Below are 18555 nucleotides of genomic sequence, written 5' to 3'. Positions count from 1 at the left end.
AAGTAGAAGGCCAAAGCACATTTACAGTCCAGAGTATGAAGAGCCGATTCTCCAGGGTGAGAATGAGGCTTTGGAAAAAACACTGGAAGGACGATAGATTGGTTGAGATGAAATTCTGAAAGTACTTTAGGTAGGAATTTCGGATGAGTGCGAAGAACCACCTTGTCATGATGGAACACAGTGAATGGTGGGTCAGTAACTAAAGCTTGCAGCTCACTGAATCGTCTAGCAGAAGTGAGAGCAATGAGAAAAACCATTTTCCAAGTGAGATACTTCAGATGAGCCTTATCAATTGGTTCAAATAGAGGCTTCATGAGCTGAGAAAGGACAACATTAAGGTCCCAAACCACAGGAGGTGGTTTGAGAGGAGGTTTGACATTGAAAAGTCCTTTCATGAATCTGGAAACCACCGGATGAGCAGAGAGGGGTTTCCCTTCAATAGGCTGATGAAAAGTTGCAATTGCACTGAGATGGACTCATATGGATGTAGACTTGAGTCCAGAGTTGGAGAGGTGCAAAAGATAATCTAAAACAGATAAGGAGGAATGCTGAGGTTCCTTATGATGAGAAAAATACCATGTAGAAAATCTAGTCCATTTCTGGTGATAGCATTGTCTAGTGGTAGGCTTCCTAGAAGCTTCTAAGACATCTCTAACAGATTGAGAAAACTGAAGAGGAATTATGTTGAGAGGTACCAAGCTGTCAGGTGTAGCGATTGCAGGTTGGGATGAAGCAGAGATCCTTTACTCTGTGTAAGCAGAGAAGGAAAAACTGGTAGAAGGTATGGCTCCCTGCTGCTGAGTTGAAGGAGAAGGGAGTACCACGGTTGTCTCAGCCACTGAGGAGCAATTAGAATCATGGTAGCATGATTGTTCTTCAATTTGACTAGAGTCTTGAGAATGAGAGGGAATGGAGGAAATGCGTGGAGGAAAAGATTTGTCCATTCCAGAAAAAAGCATCTGCCTCTAGGCGGTGAGGAGAGAATATCCGGGAGCAGAACCGAGGCAGTTTGAAGTTGTGGGGAGCTACAAAGAGGTCTATCTGAGGCGTCCCCCACTGTGAGAAAATGTGATGAAGAAACGAGGAATGGAGAGTCCATTCGTGAGGTTGTAGGATACAGCTCAAGTTGTCTGCCAAGCAATTCTGAGCCCCTTGAATGTAGACAGCTTTGAGGAAGGTGTTGTGACGGATGGCCCAGTCCCAAACATGCAGAGCTTCTTGACAGAGGGAGGCAGATCCTGTCCCTCCCTGTTTGTTGACATAATACATGGCAACTTGGTTGTCTCTGCGGATGAGGACTACTGTGTCGTGAAGGAGATATTGAAAAGCCTGGAGAGCTTTGAGGATCGCTCTGAGTTCCAATTGATTGATATGACACTGACGATCCATACTGGTCCAGAGGCTTCGAGTACGGAGACCATCGAGATGAGCGCCCCAAGCGTAGGTGGAAGAGTCTGTCGTAAGGACCTTCTGATGAGGGGGCGTTTGAAAAAGCAAGCCTCTGGAAAGATTGGAAGAGAGACTTCTTCAAGGAAGGAGTAACTGCAATGTGTCGAGAAAGAGGATCACAAGCCTGCGTTCACTGAGAAGCCAGACTCCATTGAGGAATTCTGTGGAGGCCATGTGACCCAGAAGTACCATCATGTGTCTCGCTGAGATGGAAGAGCGGGAAGACACAGTGTGACAGAGTTGAAGGAGAGCCTCCAAGCGTTGTTGCGGAAGGAATGCTCCGAGTTGGACAGTGTCCAAAACAGCTCCAATGAATTGTAGATTCTGAGAGGGTTGAAGGTGAGATTTGGGAAAGTTGATTTCGAATCCCAAACTTTGAAGGAACCACATAGTCCGTTGGGTCGCTACAATAACCCCTTGAGATGTGGAATCTTTGATGAGCCAGTCGTCTAGGTAGGGAAAAACCTGGAGACCATAATTCCTTAGAGCTGCGGCTACCACTACCAGGCACTTGGTGAACACTCTGGGAGACGAGGCCAGGCCGAAGGGTAGAACTCTGTATTGAAAATGCAGATTCCCCACCAGAAATCTTAGATATTGACAGGAGGCCGGATGGATGGAAATATGAGTGTAGGCCTCCTTGAGATCCAGAGAGCATAACCAGTCGTTCTGCTCGAGAAGGGGATAGAGAAATGCCAGGGACAACATTCGAAACTTTTCTTTGACCAAAAATTTGTTGAGCCCTGAGATCTAATATGGGTCGCAGATCACCCGTCTTCTTCGGAACAAGGAAGTAACGGGAGTAAAAACCCCTGCTCTGCTGTTCCAAAGGAACTGGTTCGATGGCATGGAGACGAAGCAAAGCTTGAGCTTCCTGAAGAAGAAGGGCGGTCTGGGATGGACTGGAAGGATACTCTCTTGGAGTAAGCTCTGGTGGAACCTCATTGAAATGAAGAGAGTATCCTTCCCGTATGATGGAAAGTACCCAGAGGTCGGATGTGATGACCGTCCATCCGTTGTAAAAAAGATGGAGACGACCTCCTGTAGGGGGAAAAGGAGTCAGAGACAGAACGGTGGAGGTTATGCTCTGGTGTAAACAGTCAAAAAGGCTGAGAAGTCTTAGGTGGAACAGAAGGTTGAGGCTTCTGTTGCTTCTGAGGTGGCTGTTTCTTCAAAGGAGGGCGAGTGTAAGGCGCCGGTTTTGGAGGAAAACGCCTCTGGTAGATCACAGGAGGACGTGTAGGCCTAGAAGGAGCTGGCTTAGGTTTAGGTCTGACAATGGAGGCAAAGGATTTAGCATGGTCAGACAATTTTTTGGTGGCTGCCTTGATGGACTCATCGAAAAGGTCATTGCCCTCACAAGGGATGTTTGCCAGGCGATCCTGAAGATTAGAGTCCATGTCTATGGTGCGAAGCCAGGCTAGACGACGCATGGCCACAGAGCAAGCCACTGCTCGGTCAGAGAGCTTAAAGGCATCATAAGATGATTGCAGAAGATGGAGACGTAACTGAGAGAAAGAAGCAATGACTTCTTGAAATTCAAAATGCATGCTATCATCCAAGTAATTTAAAAATTTTGGCAAAAGAGTCAAAAGAAATTCAAAATAAGTGATAAAATAAAAATTATAATTAAGGACTCTCGAAGACATCATAGCATTCTGGTAATTGCAAAGTCCAAATTTATCCATGGTCTTTCCCTCCCAGCCAGGAGGAACTGTGGCATAAACTCTGGAAGGATGGGATCTCTTTAAAGAGGATTCCACCAGCAAGGATTGGTGAGACAACTGAGAGATGTCAAAGCCTTTATGATACACTGTTTTATATCTGGCATCCAACTTTCCTGGAACTGCTGGAATGGAAAAAGGAGTCTCCATGCATCTAGTAAAAGTCTGATCGAGAAGCTTATGTAGTGGAAGCTTCAGAGATTCAGCTGGAGGTTGAGGAAGGTGCATGACCTCGAGGTATTCTTTAGAATATTTAGAGCCAGTGTCGAGTGGGACGCTCAAGTCCACAGCCATCTGTCTCAAAAAAGAGGAGAAAGATAACTGATCAGCAGTTGCACGGCCTTGAGAAGGACTCAAGGATGTCGAGGCAGCTGGAGTCAAAGAAGAAGAAGAAGCCTCGGCAGGAAACCATGGTGCGAAGGAACCTGGAGACTTGGACGATGCACTGGACATCGGAATATCCTCGAGAGCCGGAATTGGAGACTTGGAACGAGGAGTTGGTGGTCTTATCGAGGCCGGAGAGGATTGAGGCTTTGAGGAATGATGTCTAGAAGAATGCCTCGAAGTAGGCCTCGAATGATGTTGAGAACAGTGTCTCGAACTGGATCTCGAGGACCGAGCAGAGGTTGCCTCGGAAGCCGAAGATCGAAGATCTATAGGCGTGGAGGAGGAGCCGTGAAGCACTCTCAAAGACTGGACACCCTTTGTAGAATGGGGTCATTGGGATTTCTTGGAGGCTGCTGCGGGGCTAGCACTAGAGGATTGAGCTCTCCTGCAACCTCCAAATCTCTGCCAAGATTCTTGAAACAATCTATGGGCAGAGGACCCCCACTGAGGACTAACAAGATTGTCGAGAATCCAAAAAGGAACTACAACCCCCAAGGCCCTGAAGTCAGCTATCTGGCAAAGACTTCTGGTGACGATCTGCCACATTGGTCATAAAAACATCCAGTGTTCTTTCAAATAACATTTGGCCCTTGAACAGAAGGCTGCTCAAAGTGACCTTGAACGCCGAATCTCCCCCCCCCCCCCCCCCCATTATCTGATCCAGAGCATTCTCTGGGTGGAGACTGAATAAGCAGAAACACCTTGCTCATAACTTTGAAAACATCATATAGACAACATCTGCCACATAATCCACTCCCGAATGTAGAAACTGGAACTATGCATTGTCCTCTGCCAACAGGGCCTGATATAATTCATCATGACAGGCACATGCAATAAAAGAAGCCACAGCCACCACCTTTAGAGACCCAAGGCCAGGGCCTCAATTTGCCTTTTAAGGACCAAATACACTCTACAGTCTTGCGCATCCTTTAAGGCAGCAAATTACGTTTAGACATTTATGCTAACAGTAAATCCACTACAGGCAGGATAGCCAGTTGCTGAAAATCCAGAGCTATCAGATGCAGTTTTAACATAGTCCTGGAAACCCACAAGGGGCCTTCCAGAATCTCCCAAAGCTCAGTCAGCATCTATTACTATCTAGATACAAAGATACAATTATGGTTTGCGATTTGAGCTGTTCAGAACTGAAAGCTGTACCTCCGAGGTCTGTGGGGCTTAAGCTTTATTTTCCACAAGGATTCTGTAATATCTCTAGCAATGTCATCTGCTGTCAGGACTTCCCCCTGATCCAGGGTTGCTAGACTCATGGCTGGTGGCCCCTGTCTGACCCTGCATCCTCCAAGATTAAGTATTCAGACTGAGCATTAAGGGCAAAGACCCTGATCCCCATTCCACTCAGTCCTTTGCCAACTAGACCTCTATGTCCTGAGGATGATTCTTATTAAGAAAAATTGCGATTTGAGAGGGCGAACCCCGACTGCACAATCACAGATGTGACCCCCCATATGGTGCTTGCAGCCCCTGATAATTTAAATAGGCTGCGAACATTAAACTCACAACATCTGGACTAAACCCCTAAACAGGGAGTCCGAAGACTCCTACAGGAACTCACCTTTTCTCCTTGAAGTCCCAGAGGCATCTGTGCTTCATCAAATCCACCAAGTTGCTACCCAAGGGCTCTAGGGGAGATTTTTGACCCCCAAACTGAGCCATTTGCGAGTGGGATGCCCTAGAACATTGTTTCTCAACACGCCTGTTGGGGGTACACATCCTGGCCACTGCCAGGGATCCCTCTCTGCCTTCCACCGGGGATCCCTGCCTGCCCCCCGCTGAAGCTGCTGGGGATCTCTCCCTGCCTCCCTGTCTGTCCGCTGCACCACCCCCCCATCCCCGAAGCCAACACACTCTATCCCCCCCAGCAGCACTCTGCACAGGGACAAGCCACAGCGCGTGCAATGATTCACATGCTGCACGCAGCGGGCCCACAAGCCTTCCCCTCACACCCCCCTCTCCCCCCCGACATCAATTCAGACAAATGAGAGAAGGATCTGGGCCAGCCAATCGCTGCCTGGCTGGGCCAGAAACTTCTCTCCAATGCCAGGCTGGCCTAACAGGTCCCCAAGGGATTAACCTGCTCAAACTGCAGCTGGACAATGGAGAAGAAAGCTGCCTCAGACAATCATGAAATGCTTGTTTCTTTGGGCTGCTAGTCGGACCCTAAATGAGCCTGAAACCCCAGATCCCAACAGTTCCTAATATGTTGGGGGGAGGGGGAGTGCAACTGGCATACACTAAAGCCCTCAGAACCAACACAGGGAAACAAAGTCTGCGATCAAACTCCAGTAAAAACCAGGAGTGAGCTGTGCTCCCAGGGGAACGGTTCCCAAGCCACTAAAGTGTTAGGGAATGTTGGCCTGGCTGGTTCCAAGTAAAAGGGTTGCCCTACTGGCTACAGACTTCTGACCAGAGTTTGTGTCTTCTCCCAGTGTTCTTTCAAATAACATTTGACCCTTGAACAGAAGGCTGCTCAAAGTGACCTTGAACGCCGAATCTCCCCCCCCCCCCCATTATCTAATCCAGAGCATTCTCTGGGTGGAGACTGAATAAGCAGAAACACCTTGCTCATAACTTTGAAAACATCATATAGACAACATTTGCCACATAATCCACTCCCGAAGGTAGAAACTGGAACTATGCATTGTCCTCTGCCAACAAGGCCTGATATAATTCATCATGGCAGGCACATGCAATAAAAGAAGCCACAGCCACCACCTTTAGACCCAAGGCCAGGGCCTCAAATTGCCTTTTAAGGTCCAAATACACTCTACAGTCTTGCGCATCCTTTAAGGTTACTCTGCCTTCACTAGGCAGCAAATTCCACTACAGGCAGAATAACCAGTTGCTGAAAATCCAGAGCTATCAGATGCAGTTTTAACATAGTCAAACTGGGATCCTCTGGTGCACCGCAAGTCTCACAGTCGGATGAAAACCTGAAAACAAAAAATCTAAATCACAGCAGATCAGAAAGACACCTTTCAATTCATTTGTAGAAGGAAAAAAAACAGAGGAGATAGCGCCATCTCCTGGATCTCTGGGCTGTGGCCTGAGAGAGAAAGGTAGATAATGCCTTCTACAAACTCGCAATTAAAGCAGAATAACCTACTGATTCAAGACTCATGTATTTTGCATTAGAATGAGTATTAGAAATTATTTATAATGCTGGCACTTTATACATTAAAGAAAATAAAAACAAAGCTTGGTAAACTGTGGTGGTGAAAACAAAGGAGACACATCAATCAAGTGGCAGAGGGCAAACACACACTTTTATAAATAGAATGATCACCAATTCTACTAAGCAGGTGTTAACTATATAAAGAATACTTACTTCTAATTCTCTCAAAATAGTAGCTGCATCATTTGTAACAAATAGCTTCTCCAACTGGTTAATGACCATTTTGTTCATTCCTAAAATAAAGTAGATTAATGTTCACCAGAAAAGCAAGTGATAAAGGCCATATCCTAAAACTGGAAAATTATCCGTTGACAAATATTCATTTGATTTGCCCTGCAGTCCAGTAAATTGTCCTGGAACTGGACTTTTGAATGTGCATTGAGTATGTACAATTTAGTTTCAGAAAAAGATTTGTGGTTCAATCACTTCTATTTCCACATATTCATCTATAGCACATATGTCAAACACAAGGCCTGGGGCATTTTATATGGCCCGCAGTGACTGTGCCGCATCTAAGCGCCTGACTGTGCAGCCCCAGTCGTGCTCCAAGTGTCTGAATGTGCTGCCCCACTCCCAGCAGTACTCCAAGCTCCTCACTACGCTGCCTCAAGATCCATTTGCAGGCCCCAGTCCCAGTGTAACAGCTAGGTTGGAACAGGGCGCTCCACACAAGTGCCTGACTGCGCCACAGGTGTCTGAGGGTGAGGAAGGATCTATACTTCTACTAATATTAAGTATTTTTTATTACCAGATATCTTCTTCTTGTAGTATGTTTTTTATAATTCTTTTGTAATCCGCCTTGAACCGCAAGGCAATGGCGGAATAGAAATCTCTAATGTGTAATACTAAGTAATTTTTATTTAAAAATTTGGCCTGCAACTTAGCCTGTGTTTTAGATTTCGGCCCCTTATGTAACACCCCTGATCTACAGGGATGGAAATCAGCAGATATGTAATGAATACACAATGGGATGTTTAGGTTTGTTCACCTAATGTTTTAGAGAATTTTTTTAAAAACCCATTATAACTTGGTTAGTCATCTTTTTGAAAAGGAAATACAGTACTGCAGATGCAGCATCACTGCAGCAACAGAAAACCCCCTAAAAATCTGCATCTCTGGCAATACAGGAGAAATAAAAATAGAAACATATCTCCTTCTGTACTGAGCGAAATATTATAAAGATGTAGGTATGCACATTTCCAATGCAGGCATTTTTCCAATCTCTAAAATCTTCAATAAAATCGACAAGGTCCTGGTGTCTTTTCACTCTTCTTTTGTTGGTATTCTAAGTGTTTCCAAAGTATCCTTCCATTTTCCTTTTTTTCCTTCCTTTCCTGAACTCTGATGTTGGTTTCCTTTTTCACCATATCTCTCCTCTGCACTTTTCTATCCACTCATGGCTTGTTTTTAGCCCCCTTTCTCCCTCTCTCCACCCTCCAGGCCTCAATTTTCCTTTTTCACCTCTTAACCACCTACTAGCTTTTCATCTTCCATTCTCTCTCTTCCCCACTCAATTGATTGCTTGTCCCTCACTTTTCCCCAGCTTTATCCCAAGAACCCCATTCATAACTCTCTGTACTCGGCTCCCTCTCCAACCCTCATCTAGCTGCTTCTTTAATAAGCCCTATCTCCTCCCTGTTACTCAGCACCTCTTTGGTACCCAGTCCTTCACTGTCTCTTACCTCCTATTTAGGATTCCCATACTCCCTTTTTCTTCCTGTCTCTATTTCACCTTCTCTTACTCCTTATCAGATCTGTCCTTAAGCCCATCTCCATATCCTTCACATGTTCGCTTTATCACACCCTTCTTTTCTTTTCTATCTTCTGATCAATATCCCATCCTATTTAATACTCCCCTACACTATTCCTAACTAGCTGCTTGTCACCACTGCTACCATTCTAAAATCTCAATTCAATGTAGTCTCACCATCACCCAATCCTAATCCCTGTTCTCACTTATCCCAAATTGCTCTCTAATCTCAACTCTGAAAGCCTATCTTTTTAGTAGCTAAGAGAACATAGTTTTTTGTTGATTGCCAAAGGGGAGGGGACAGCAGACTAGTAACATTACCAGTTGGGACCAGAGGCAGCAGCTATCACAAGGGGAGGAGGTAAGGGGAAACAAAATACACAGGGATCAAGCAAGACCCTCTGATTCATCATATTCCTCATCCTGCAACTACATATGGTTGCTAAGAAAAGCATGGACTTGTGAGGTGTGTCATTAAACATCTGTTGCAGCAACATCTCTTGGGGACACACTGGATAAGAACTATTGATCTGACCAATTTCTGTTCAGAACTAATTCTGCCTGATACATTCAACAAATCTGAGTTTTGGATGCAGATAAATTTCCTTTGCTCACATGACAAGTTATGTATTTATTGCTATTTCAACACTCATTACTGCATAGAAAAATATAGGAGAAAAATCACCATTTGGCCCATATGCTGTTCGGGTTGTTTGGGCAAGCTCCTTACAAGCTTGAATATTCCGGAATACTGCTTCTTCCAATCCTGAATAATGCTACAGAAAGGAAAAAAAAACACCAGATTAGGTTCTTACCTTGATAATCTGGGTTCTGTTAAGATACACAGGAGTCCCTACTTTAGATATTGATTCAAACTTCCTGCGAAACTGTATAAGGGTATCACTTTAAGATCTTGAACACCTCCCCTTCTGCAGTGGAGAACAGCTCCCTCTTCAGTTGGTACCAAAGCAATCAAACTCCACTGAAGCATAAGAAAGAAGGAGAGGCATGGAGAACTTCCCCAGCAACAAACACATTCTGCTCTGCTCTGAAACTTAGGAAATATAACAATGACCAATAAACATTTAACAAGCAAACCGTCAACAATAAATCACACAAATGAATAACTAAGGGCCAACCTGCTAAGTACAACTAGCAGGGGCTGCAGAACCCTCCAACTTTGGAGGTACTAGTGGCAGAGGAAAGATTTTAACTCCTTGGAAACACAGGCAATGAAGACCCTTATAAATCGAGTTGAGGATCAGGAGAACAGAAGGTTTAAAAAAAATACGTATTATAGGCCTCCCAGAAAGCGTGACTTACACCTCCTGATCCTCAACTTGACCTATAAGGGTCTTCATCACCTGTTTTTCCAAAGAGTTAAACTTTTCCTTTGCCACTAGTACCTGGTTTCCTGAGCAGAGGCACTCTTCTGCCTGTTAGATAAGTGTCATATGGCCAGCCACACTATCTTTAGTTTCCTCCATGAATGCATGCAACTTCGCTAATTTATCATCCAACAGCTGAGATAACTAGCACATGGAGACCTGTACAATATCCTCTTGGAGTGCGGATAAGAATCTCTCACTCTGTTTTACCATTTTTTTAGTGTAGTCATGGTCATTTCCCTGCTGAGTCACACTGCCATAATTGGCATTACTTTAATCTGCATGCCGACTCATGGGATCAGGATGCCTGATGAGAGATCTAGTGGTAGATGGAATAACATAAAAATCTTACCTTCAAAATCTAAAATAAATTCCTAATTTTTATGTACAAGAGGAAGTAGCGTTGATCCTCAAGGCATCTGCTTAGGCTATCACCATCACGTGACACCCCCCCCCCCTCGATCCCTTAGTCTTTACATACTGGTGAACATAATTGACTCAAATACATAAGAATATGAACATTGGCTTGGCCCTAGGAGACCGGAGGGAACCTTTTCATTAGTCTCTGAAGTCCTCTTTTTTTCCCATAAAGAACCGATATTGAGTAAGAAAAGCATTAACCTACAAAACCAAGAACATTTTATATTTCCAGGACTAGTCAGCAACGTTAATGTCCCAGCAAAGGGAGTCTGCTCTAGTGTGTTCAATTTTATTTGCCAAGCAAATAAGATTCATTTACTGTATCTGACAAAACTGCAGGTGATGCACGTAAGACAGATTAAAAAAATTTTGACAATGTACGATAAACCAAAATCTTTTTGCCCCAGCTTTCTGAAAATTGCACTGAAACATGAACCAGAGAGGGTCATCCTTAGGGCACCTTCTGCTTTAATCTGTCACCTACTACTATTATTTATCACTGAAAACCCACCTTTTTTATATAGCTTTCAATCCTTAACCCTACTCCTCTGCCCTCCAACCCAGCCCGCTGATTAACCGTTCCCTTTAACTGTATCCATGACAAATTCTTTGTCTTGCCTGTTTAGACTGGAAGCTCTTTTGAGCAGGGACTGTTTTCTTATTCTTTGTGACTCTGTGCAGCGCTGCGTGTGTCCTGTAGCAATATAGAAATAATAGTAGTAGTATACTATAGTGCTGAAAAGCATATGCAGCACTGTACATGCTGACATTTAGTCGACGATCCCTGCTCGGAAGAGCTTACAATCTAGGCGCACCTGTTACTCGTATGTTTTTATCTAACAGAACACCTCTTACTTTTGTGGTTCTATAAACTGGACTTAGTTTCATGGGTCATCGGCTACACTACCGTTAATTCTTGTGTCATACAATTGCCTACAGAATTTGAAAACCACTTATGGAACATTTTGAGGATCTACCCCTGGATTAAAATGGTGCCCAAATTTGGATACCGATACAAGATATATGAACAACTGGATAATGATCCAATTACAGTCAATAACCTGATGCTAATAATTACTGAAGCTAATTGGCAACTGGGATTTGCATGTCAGCATCTGGCTGTGTGGTATTCTAACATGCTGGTTTTTAAAGATTCTGGTAGGCGCCCAAGCTCAGTAAAAACAAACAAACCATGCTGTTCAAACAACTTTTTTTAACTGAGTTTCAAGGCACCTACCAGGCCTAAAAATCAGTGCCCCCATAGGCACTTTAGGCCACCTAACACTACTGTAGGCATGGTTAATGCCTGAAGAGACCTAAAGCACCTAAGGAGGCACAATTCACAAAGGCAGGCGCCAGAAATGTAGGCCTGAAAAACCCTGGCCTACATTTCCAGCACCTAGCTTTGCCAGAGGTGTGATTCTGTAACAGGCCCCAAGTGCCCAAACTCCATAGCGCCTAACCCGAAAAGGGATTTGGTCATGAGAGGGGTAAAGGTGGGACAAGGCTTTCCAAGAAGTTGAGCACAGTGTTATACAATATGGGGCTCAAAATCAAAACTTTAAAACGTCCAAAAACCAGCCTACATTGGCACTTGGCCATCCTAATAGCAGGGACGTCCAAATGCCCATAATCAAAACCAAGTTCCTGGACATGCAGCAGCACATCTAAACTGCTGTGCAACCAGAGAGCAAAGGGATGTGTTTGAAGGTGTGTTATGAGTGGGAATCAGCGGGCTTCAATATGGATGCACCCCAGCCATAATCAAAGCTTTCCTAGAGGGATCTTAAGAAGACACCAGACCTGTTTGACTTGCATCTAAGTTCCACAAAGGTGCCCAAACTGACAAGACCAACACTGAAGGATTTAAGGCATGACCCCCCCCCCCCCATTTACTCCCCCAGTTGTCAAGACCCCCTCCCACCACCCAAAGAGCAAAAAAAAAAAAAAAACCACCCAAAAAACTTGTAGGCTTCCCATCAGTTGATCACAGCAGAGGAATCCCCATCAGCTGAGCCAATTTCAAGGTTTCCTGGCAGCTCAACTGATGGGGATTCCCCCTACCAGAATCAGTTGAGCCGTGGAGCCCTAGACCCCTCCTAGACACCTCCGCCCCCTCCCACAACCCCGGATCTTCGGATGAGAAAACGGCAGGAGGGAAGTTCACTCCCTCCTGCTTACAGGGCCGTGTGCTACAAATGACGGGGCTTCTCCCCCCCCCAATGTATTTTGAGCCAATCAAGGCTTTCGGCCCCTCCAACTGCATCCCAAGATGCATGAGGGGGGGGGAAGCCCCGTTATTTGCAACATGCTTCCCTCCTGCCGTTTTCTCATCCGAAGGTATGGGGGTCCGGGGATGTGGGGGGCGGAGATGTCAAGGGAGGTCTGGAATATCAGGGGGATGTCAGGGGAGGGGAGTAAGGCTCTGCAGCTCAGCTGATCCTGGTAGGGGGAATTCCCATCAGCTGAACCACCAGGAATCCCTGAAACCGGCTCAGCTGATGGGGATTCTTTCTGCTGCGATCAGACAAGGTAGTTGGTGGGTACATTTACAAAACTTGCTTTTGTACATTTTTCATGTGGATATTTTTATTTTTGAAAATAGACAAAAAAGGTAGATGTCCTAAGGACCAAAACTTATACCTAGCTCATTTTCAAAAATAAAAGACGTTTGGCAGCTTTAAAAATGGACATTTTTCCTACTGAGTTTGTGGACGTCTTGCACAAAACATCCAACCTCAGACTTAGGCACACTTTTGATTATGCCCCTCCACGGGGGATCTGCACCCCAATATGCATACTAGGTTTCAGCTAGGGTAAGTCTGGCACCTATTGAGCGCCATTTATAGAATTTACCCCCTACCGGGCAAATAGAGGATTTCTGTTACATAGATACCAAATATACGCGAATATAAACAGATAATCTTATTTTCCCCTAAAAAGGAGGAGACAAGGTTGATGGAAAATATAAACTGGGGGTGGGGGGGTATACTCAAGTGCCCTGCCTTGCACCCAACCTTCCTTTCCCTCCCTCCTTCCACCCCTAATGCCCACTACAGGCCTGCCTGAAGCCCTAGTGGTCCAGCAGTGAGCCGAGACAGGAACGATGCTTTCTGCATCCTGTCCCGGTTGACTCTAAACCACATCACCTCCTTGACCCCTTCAGACCTTATCTTTAAAGCCCTGATGATCTGGCCATGAAGCAGGGCAGGAGTGATCTTCCTACGCTTCAGCCTCATAAGAATTGCAATCAAAAATGCCTGTTGCGAGTTCCCATTACATTTTTGATCAAGGCTCTCAAGTGTAAGAGTGTAGATCGCTCCTGCCCTGCTTCACCGCTAGGTAGAATCTGAGGGAGGTGGGGTGGTTTAGAGTCAACTGGGACATGACATAGGAAGGATCGCTCCTGTCCCAGTTCACCGCTGGACCACCAGGGCTTCAGGAAGGTTCATGGGAGCTCTGCAATAGGTATGGGCAGGGTTGGATGCAGACCCAAGAACTCAAATATAACCTGAGACCCCCATTATTGGGCCAATTTTTTGGCCCAGAAATCTCAGTTTATATTCGAGTATATATGGTAAATGATTTCTAAGCGGTTTTATAATAACTAAATGTTTGCCATATTGGCTTGTAATTTAAGAACATTCAAGAACTCAAGTCACTTTATTTGATGCTTTGGATACTGCAGTGTTTGTCATAAGTTAATAAAATTTATCAAAATATAAAAAATATACAAAGTGACATAGTAGGAGAGGAGGATTTTTATTATCCTGTGATGGAAAAATAGCTAAAAGTTATCTTGTTTTGGAACTGCTGGCTTTTTTTTCCACTGAGGTTTTTCCCCACAATATTTTTTGAATTTATTGGTAATGTTTCAGGGGGCACTTTGAATAAGCTCTGTAAGTGCTAATGTGTGATTAATGCAGCAAAAATAATCTAACACAGGATGTGCTAAAGGGGTCTGTCTGTGCTAGTTTTGGTATCTGCACACAATAAACACACGGTAAATATTTTTTGGAAAGGGAAGTGTTAGGGCTAAAGAATGGGCTTGAATGCAGTAATCAGCTAGTTATTTATTAGGATTTATTAACTGCCTGTTTTCATGAAAAGATTCACCCAAAGCGGTTTAGAATACATTGAATAGTAATCAGGTAATGCCAACAGCACATGACTATTAATGAAACAAATAGGAAAAAAGCCCTTCTCGATATTCATGCTATAAATAGGCTTGTAAGAGGGCTCCTCAGTTTGTAGTATCAGTGTTTTCATTTCATCACTGTAGGCTCCTTTTACAAAGGCTGGTGAGGTAAGTACTCCGATGTTCATAGGAATTCTATGAGCATTAGAGCATTTACCTCGCCAGCCTCCAGCAGAAACCTTTACCATAGCTTTGTAAAAGCCAGAATGTATTTGGTTTCAGCTAGCCCAATGATGACTGAGTAACCCCCCCCCCCACACCTTTTACAAAATCATAGCGCAGTTTTTAGCGCCTCCAACACTCATAGAATTCCTTTGAGCATCAGAGCTGTTACCACTGTGGCCAGTACTAAAAACCATGCTACAGTTTTATAAAAGTGTGCGGGGGAGGGGGGAACGTCTCATTAGGCTTTTAATGGAGCCACTTTACCAATAGTGACCATAATGCAATCAACTATTTATTTATTGGGATTTATTAACTGCCTTATGAAGAGATTCACCCAAAATGATTTACAATACACTGAATAGTAATCAGGTACTCAAGTATTTTCCCTATCTTGTTGCAGCTTTTAAAAAGAAAACTTGAAATCTGAAAATTAAAGTAACCTTCTCCCCTTTTACAAAACCATAGCGCTGTTTTTGGCGCTGGCTACAGCAGTAACAGATCCGACGCTCATAGAATTCCTAAGAAGATCAGAGCTGTTACCACTGCAGCAGGTGCTAAAAACTGCATTTTGTAAATAAAAAAAAAGGAAGGGGAGGAAATTACAAAAATAAAAAGGAGCAGCTACAAAGTTTACATGAATAGTGCTGAAAAATACTATCTTGGAAGCACAAGTTATATTTATCCCCCTCTTTTACAAAGCCTGATAGTGCATTATCACATTGAGTCATTTAGAAAATATTGAACCATTTAGAAGACATTTATACTGTGAATATACCACTGTTGGGTGGGTGTGTTTGTTGTGTCTATTGTGTTTTACCAGTGGGGAGCACCCATTCAATCACAAAAATCTACAAAGTTTATAGGTTTTTAGCTTAGTCCACTTTGATAGGTGAATGTTAATGTCAGATACACTAGATCCAAAAACCTGCCAATCGGTAAAATTAGAGAGTTAGAAGACCACCTAATTATTATTCACTCTAACGAGTAGATGAGAAACCCAATGGCTAGTGCAGCGGACTGAGATCCTGGGGAACTAGATTCAATTCCCACTGCAGCTCTATGACTCTGGGCAAGTCACCTAATCCTCGATTGCTCCAAGAACAGAGATTAGATTGCTAGCCCACTAGGGATAGAGAAAGTACGTACCTGCATATGTGTACAGCACTGCCTAGGTCTAGTAGTGTCAGTAGTAGTGCAATTAATAGTAATAGACAGCCTAGAAATAAATCCATATGATTTACTTTACTTTCAGGATTATCTAGCGCTGTCTGCTGTATTTAAGGCCCCAATGTGCATCTGCACAGGGTTGCAATGTTGCTAAAATGCAAGTCTAAAGATGAAATGAGTTCTCCTACTAAGCCCAGCGACAAATCTCAGCAGCTGCCCTGACCGCTGTCTTTCCTAGATAAAGATACAAAGTCGTCCCAAGAGAGAAGGAGACTCCCATCGCCTCTACAGTCTCGGCGCCGCAGAAAGCGTTCACAGGTCTTTCCAGAAGCTTCCAAATCAGCAGCAACGGAACTACCTTACCTTAGCGCCATCCTTCAGCATCTGGGCAAAGCCCGGGGCCTTGGGCACGTGCAGGGCCATAGCTGGCGACTAGGAGACGGAAGATCAGCGGCACCCGCGCGTGGCTGAACAAAAAAGGAACTTCCCACGAAGCTTCCGTTACAGAGAGCACCAGCGCGGACGCACGCGCAGTGACGCATCCCACAACGTGCCCTCTCACCCCTCTTCACGAACGCAGGCGCACTTTGGGAGCCTAGCGGGCGGCGTGGAGATGGTATGGAACTATGGATAGAGCGAGTGGCGGTGCAACTGTCCTTTTACCAGCGGAAAAATATATGTTGCTTACATGACTGTAAAAGTGAAGAAAAGAGGCGCTTGTTAATATTCTGCTAAGCACAAAATGGCGGAGATTAACACCTCTTGAGTTCTTTCACTTAGTGAAAAAGTTACATGGTTGTAAAGTCTAAATTGTGGGAGTTTTACAAATTAATAATTTTTAGCGATCAAACAGGAGTTGAAGCAGATGGGGATCAGTGAGGGATATTCTGGATTGGAACTGGATTGGTAGAAGTAATTGGCATAGTTGTTGGGCTCTGCTGATTGCGGAAAAGCAATATTGTCCTGCGCAAAACATTTAAGTAGTTTTAAGATAACGGAATATGTAGCTCCATGGGAGAGTGAGCCCGATCCTTCAAGGATAGTTGGGCTAAGAACTGAAATTAAATTATGATAGTTTTTGCTGTTTTGGGTGAAGAGCTGACTGATCATTATAGCCAAAAGCAGTTTCTGTTGATCTTTTGATGAGAGATGGAGGGTTTAACACTTTTTCCCTTGTCAGTACATGGAAATGACTTTAGGGATGTATGCTTTTTCTTTTCTTTATGTTTTACGCAGGGCCAGATTCTCTGAACTCCGACACCAAGGCAAAAAAAAAAAAAAAATACCATGGTGGGAGTGATTTTAGTCTTACTTGTGGTTCTCAGCACAATAGCATGCAAATTATATGCATACTATTTGTGCAGAGAATCGCCGGTAAAGGGGGGTTGGAACTGTGCCTCAAGAGCAATCGCTAGCACAGCTCCTCCTTTTGCCTGCTTTCCTGCAAAATTAAAAAAAAAATGCCCCTTCTTTGCTCTCCCTGCCTGAACCAGAGAGCAGGAGCTGCTTTTCTTTAATGGCTGCAGCTGTCGTGTGTGGACAACACAAACACACATGAGCTGCGCCTATAAAGAAAAAGCTCCCCCCCCCTACTTCTGATATCAGGGTATTTTTTATGATCGATAGGAAGGATGCCCACTCCTTCCTGCAGCAGGGTCAGGACCTTTACCACACCAAGCCCCTAAGACAAAACCGTAATGGACCGTCCCCCACCAACTCCACCTCAGCCCCCCATACAGTGGCGTAGTAACCCTGGGCGGTCCACACCCAGGTGCCGTGGGGGTGCTGGAACCTCTCCGCCAAGCCATGCTCACGCCATCCCTCCACCCCATCCTGTATCTCTATAGATCTTCGCTAAAGTGAGCAACTTCTGCCTGTTGCTCACGCCAGCCTGGTTCACCTCTGAATCACTTCCAGGTCAAGGAGCCAGGAAGTGACGTCAGAGCTGGCACAAGGAGTATGTTGGAGAAAAGCCGCTCACACAGGCAAAGATTTATAGGTACAGGCAGGGGGAAGGAAGCGCTCGGGGGGAGGGGGGTGCCATCGCCTCAAGTGCCTTCTACCCTTACTATGCCACTGCCCCCATACCTTTTTTAGAAGACCCACAGGAGGAATGCTCACTCTATCCCAGAGAAAGGTCCTAAGGCCACCCCTCCTTTGAGAGGGGCCTTAGGTGCCTGGGCCAATCAGAGTCTTAGGCCCCTCCTGGTGCATCCCAGGGTGCACCAGGAAGGGGCCTAAGGCCTTGATTGGCCGAGGCTCCCAAGGCCACTAGGGGGATGGGTCAGGAGCCTGGGCCTTAGGCCCCTCCCAGTGCATCCCAGGATGTACCAAGAAGGGGAAAGCGCACAATTTTGAAGAGGCGGGCCTGCTGGCAGGAGGAAGTGAGCATCCCTCCTGCTGGCCTTCTAAAAAGTATTGGGGAGGGGCAGGTTGGGGAGATTACCCACTAGACCACCAGGGTTTCATCTTGGGGGCTTGGTATGGTGGGGGAGTGTCGGGGGAGCCTACTGTCAGGGAGGGATCCACTGGCATGGGAGGGTCTCCGATCCTGTGGCAGGAAGAAGTGGGCATCCCTCCTGCTAATGCATGGGATTCAGGAGAGGGGGGCACTAGAACACATGCTTGTTTTTGGGCTCTGCGGGGGGGGGAGGGGAATCGAGGTCATTTTGATGGTAGGACTGAGCCAATTCAGCGCTCAGGCACTGACAGGA

At 45.1% G+C, this 18555-nt stretch overlaps 2 protein-coding genes across 4 annotated transcripts in view; one reads left to right on the top strand and one right to left on the bottom strand.

The window, feature by feature from the left end:
* CCT8 (chaperonin containing TCP1 subunit 8) overlaps positions 1–18555 on the bottom strand; it is a 114322-nt gene that overhangs the window by 56047 nt on the left and 39720 nt on the right. Inside the window, exons 1-3 of one of the 3 annotated variants that reach the window (XM_033940309.1) lie at positions 16205–16373; positions 9189–9279; positions 6907–6986 (exon numbers count right to left, since the gene is read on the bottom strand). In XM_033940309.1, the coding sequence (XP_033796200.1) occupies positions 6907–6986; positions 9189–9279; positions 16205–16264 (231 nt within the window). In that variant the 5' untranslated portion in view covers positions 16265–16373. Of the gene's footprint in view, positions 1–6906; positions 6987–9188; positions 9280–16204; positions 16374–18555 lie in introns of those variants that run through there. The other 2 variants (XM_033940310.1, XM_033940311.1) reach the window with 2 other exon arrangements.
* Positions 16324–18555, top strand: part of MAP3K7CL (MAP3K7 C-terminal like) — a 44229-nt gene continuing 41997 nt past the window's right edge. The window contains exon 1 of the mRNA XM_033940312.1: positions 16324–16457. Within this exon, the coding sequence (XP_033796203.1) occupies positions 16455–16457 (3 nt within the window). The 5' untranslated portion in view covers positions 16324–16454. The remainder of the gene's footprint in view (positions 16458–18555) is intronic.

Source organism: Geotrypetes seraphini, chromosome 4 (assembly GCF_902459505.1).
Source record: "Geotrypetes seraphini chromosome 4, aGeoSer1.1, whole genome shotgun sequence".
Taxonomy (NCBI): Eukaryota; Metazoa; Chordata; class Amphibia; order Gymnophiona; family Dermophiidae; genus Geotrypetes; species Geotrypetes seraphini.
This window is presented reverse-complemented; position numbering and strand designations above follow the sequence as displayed.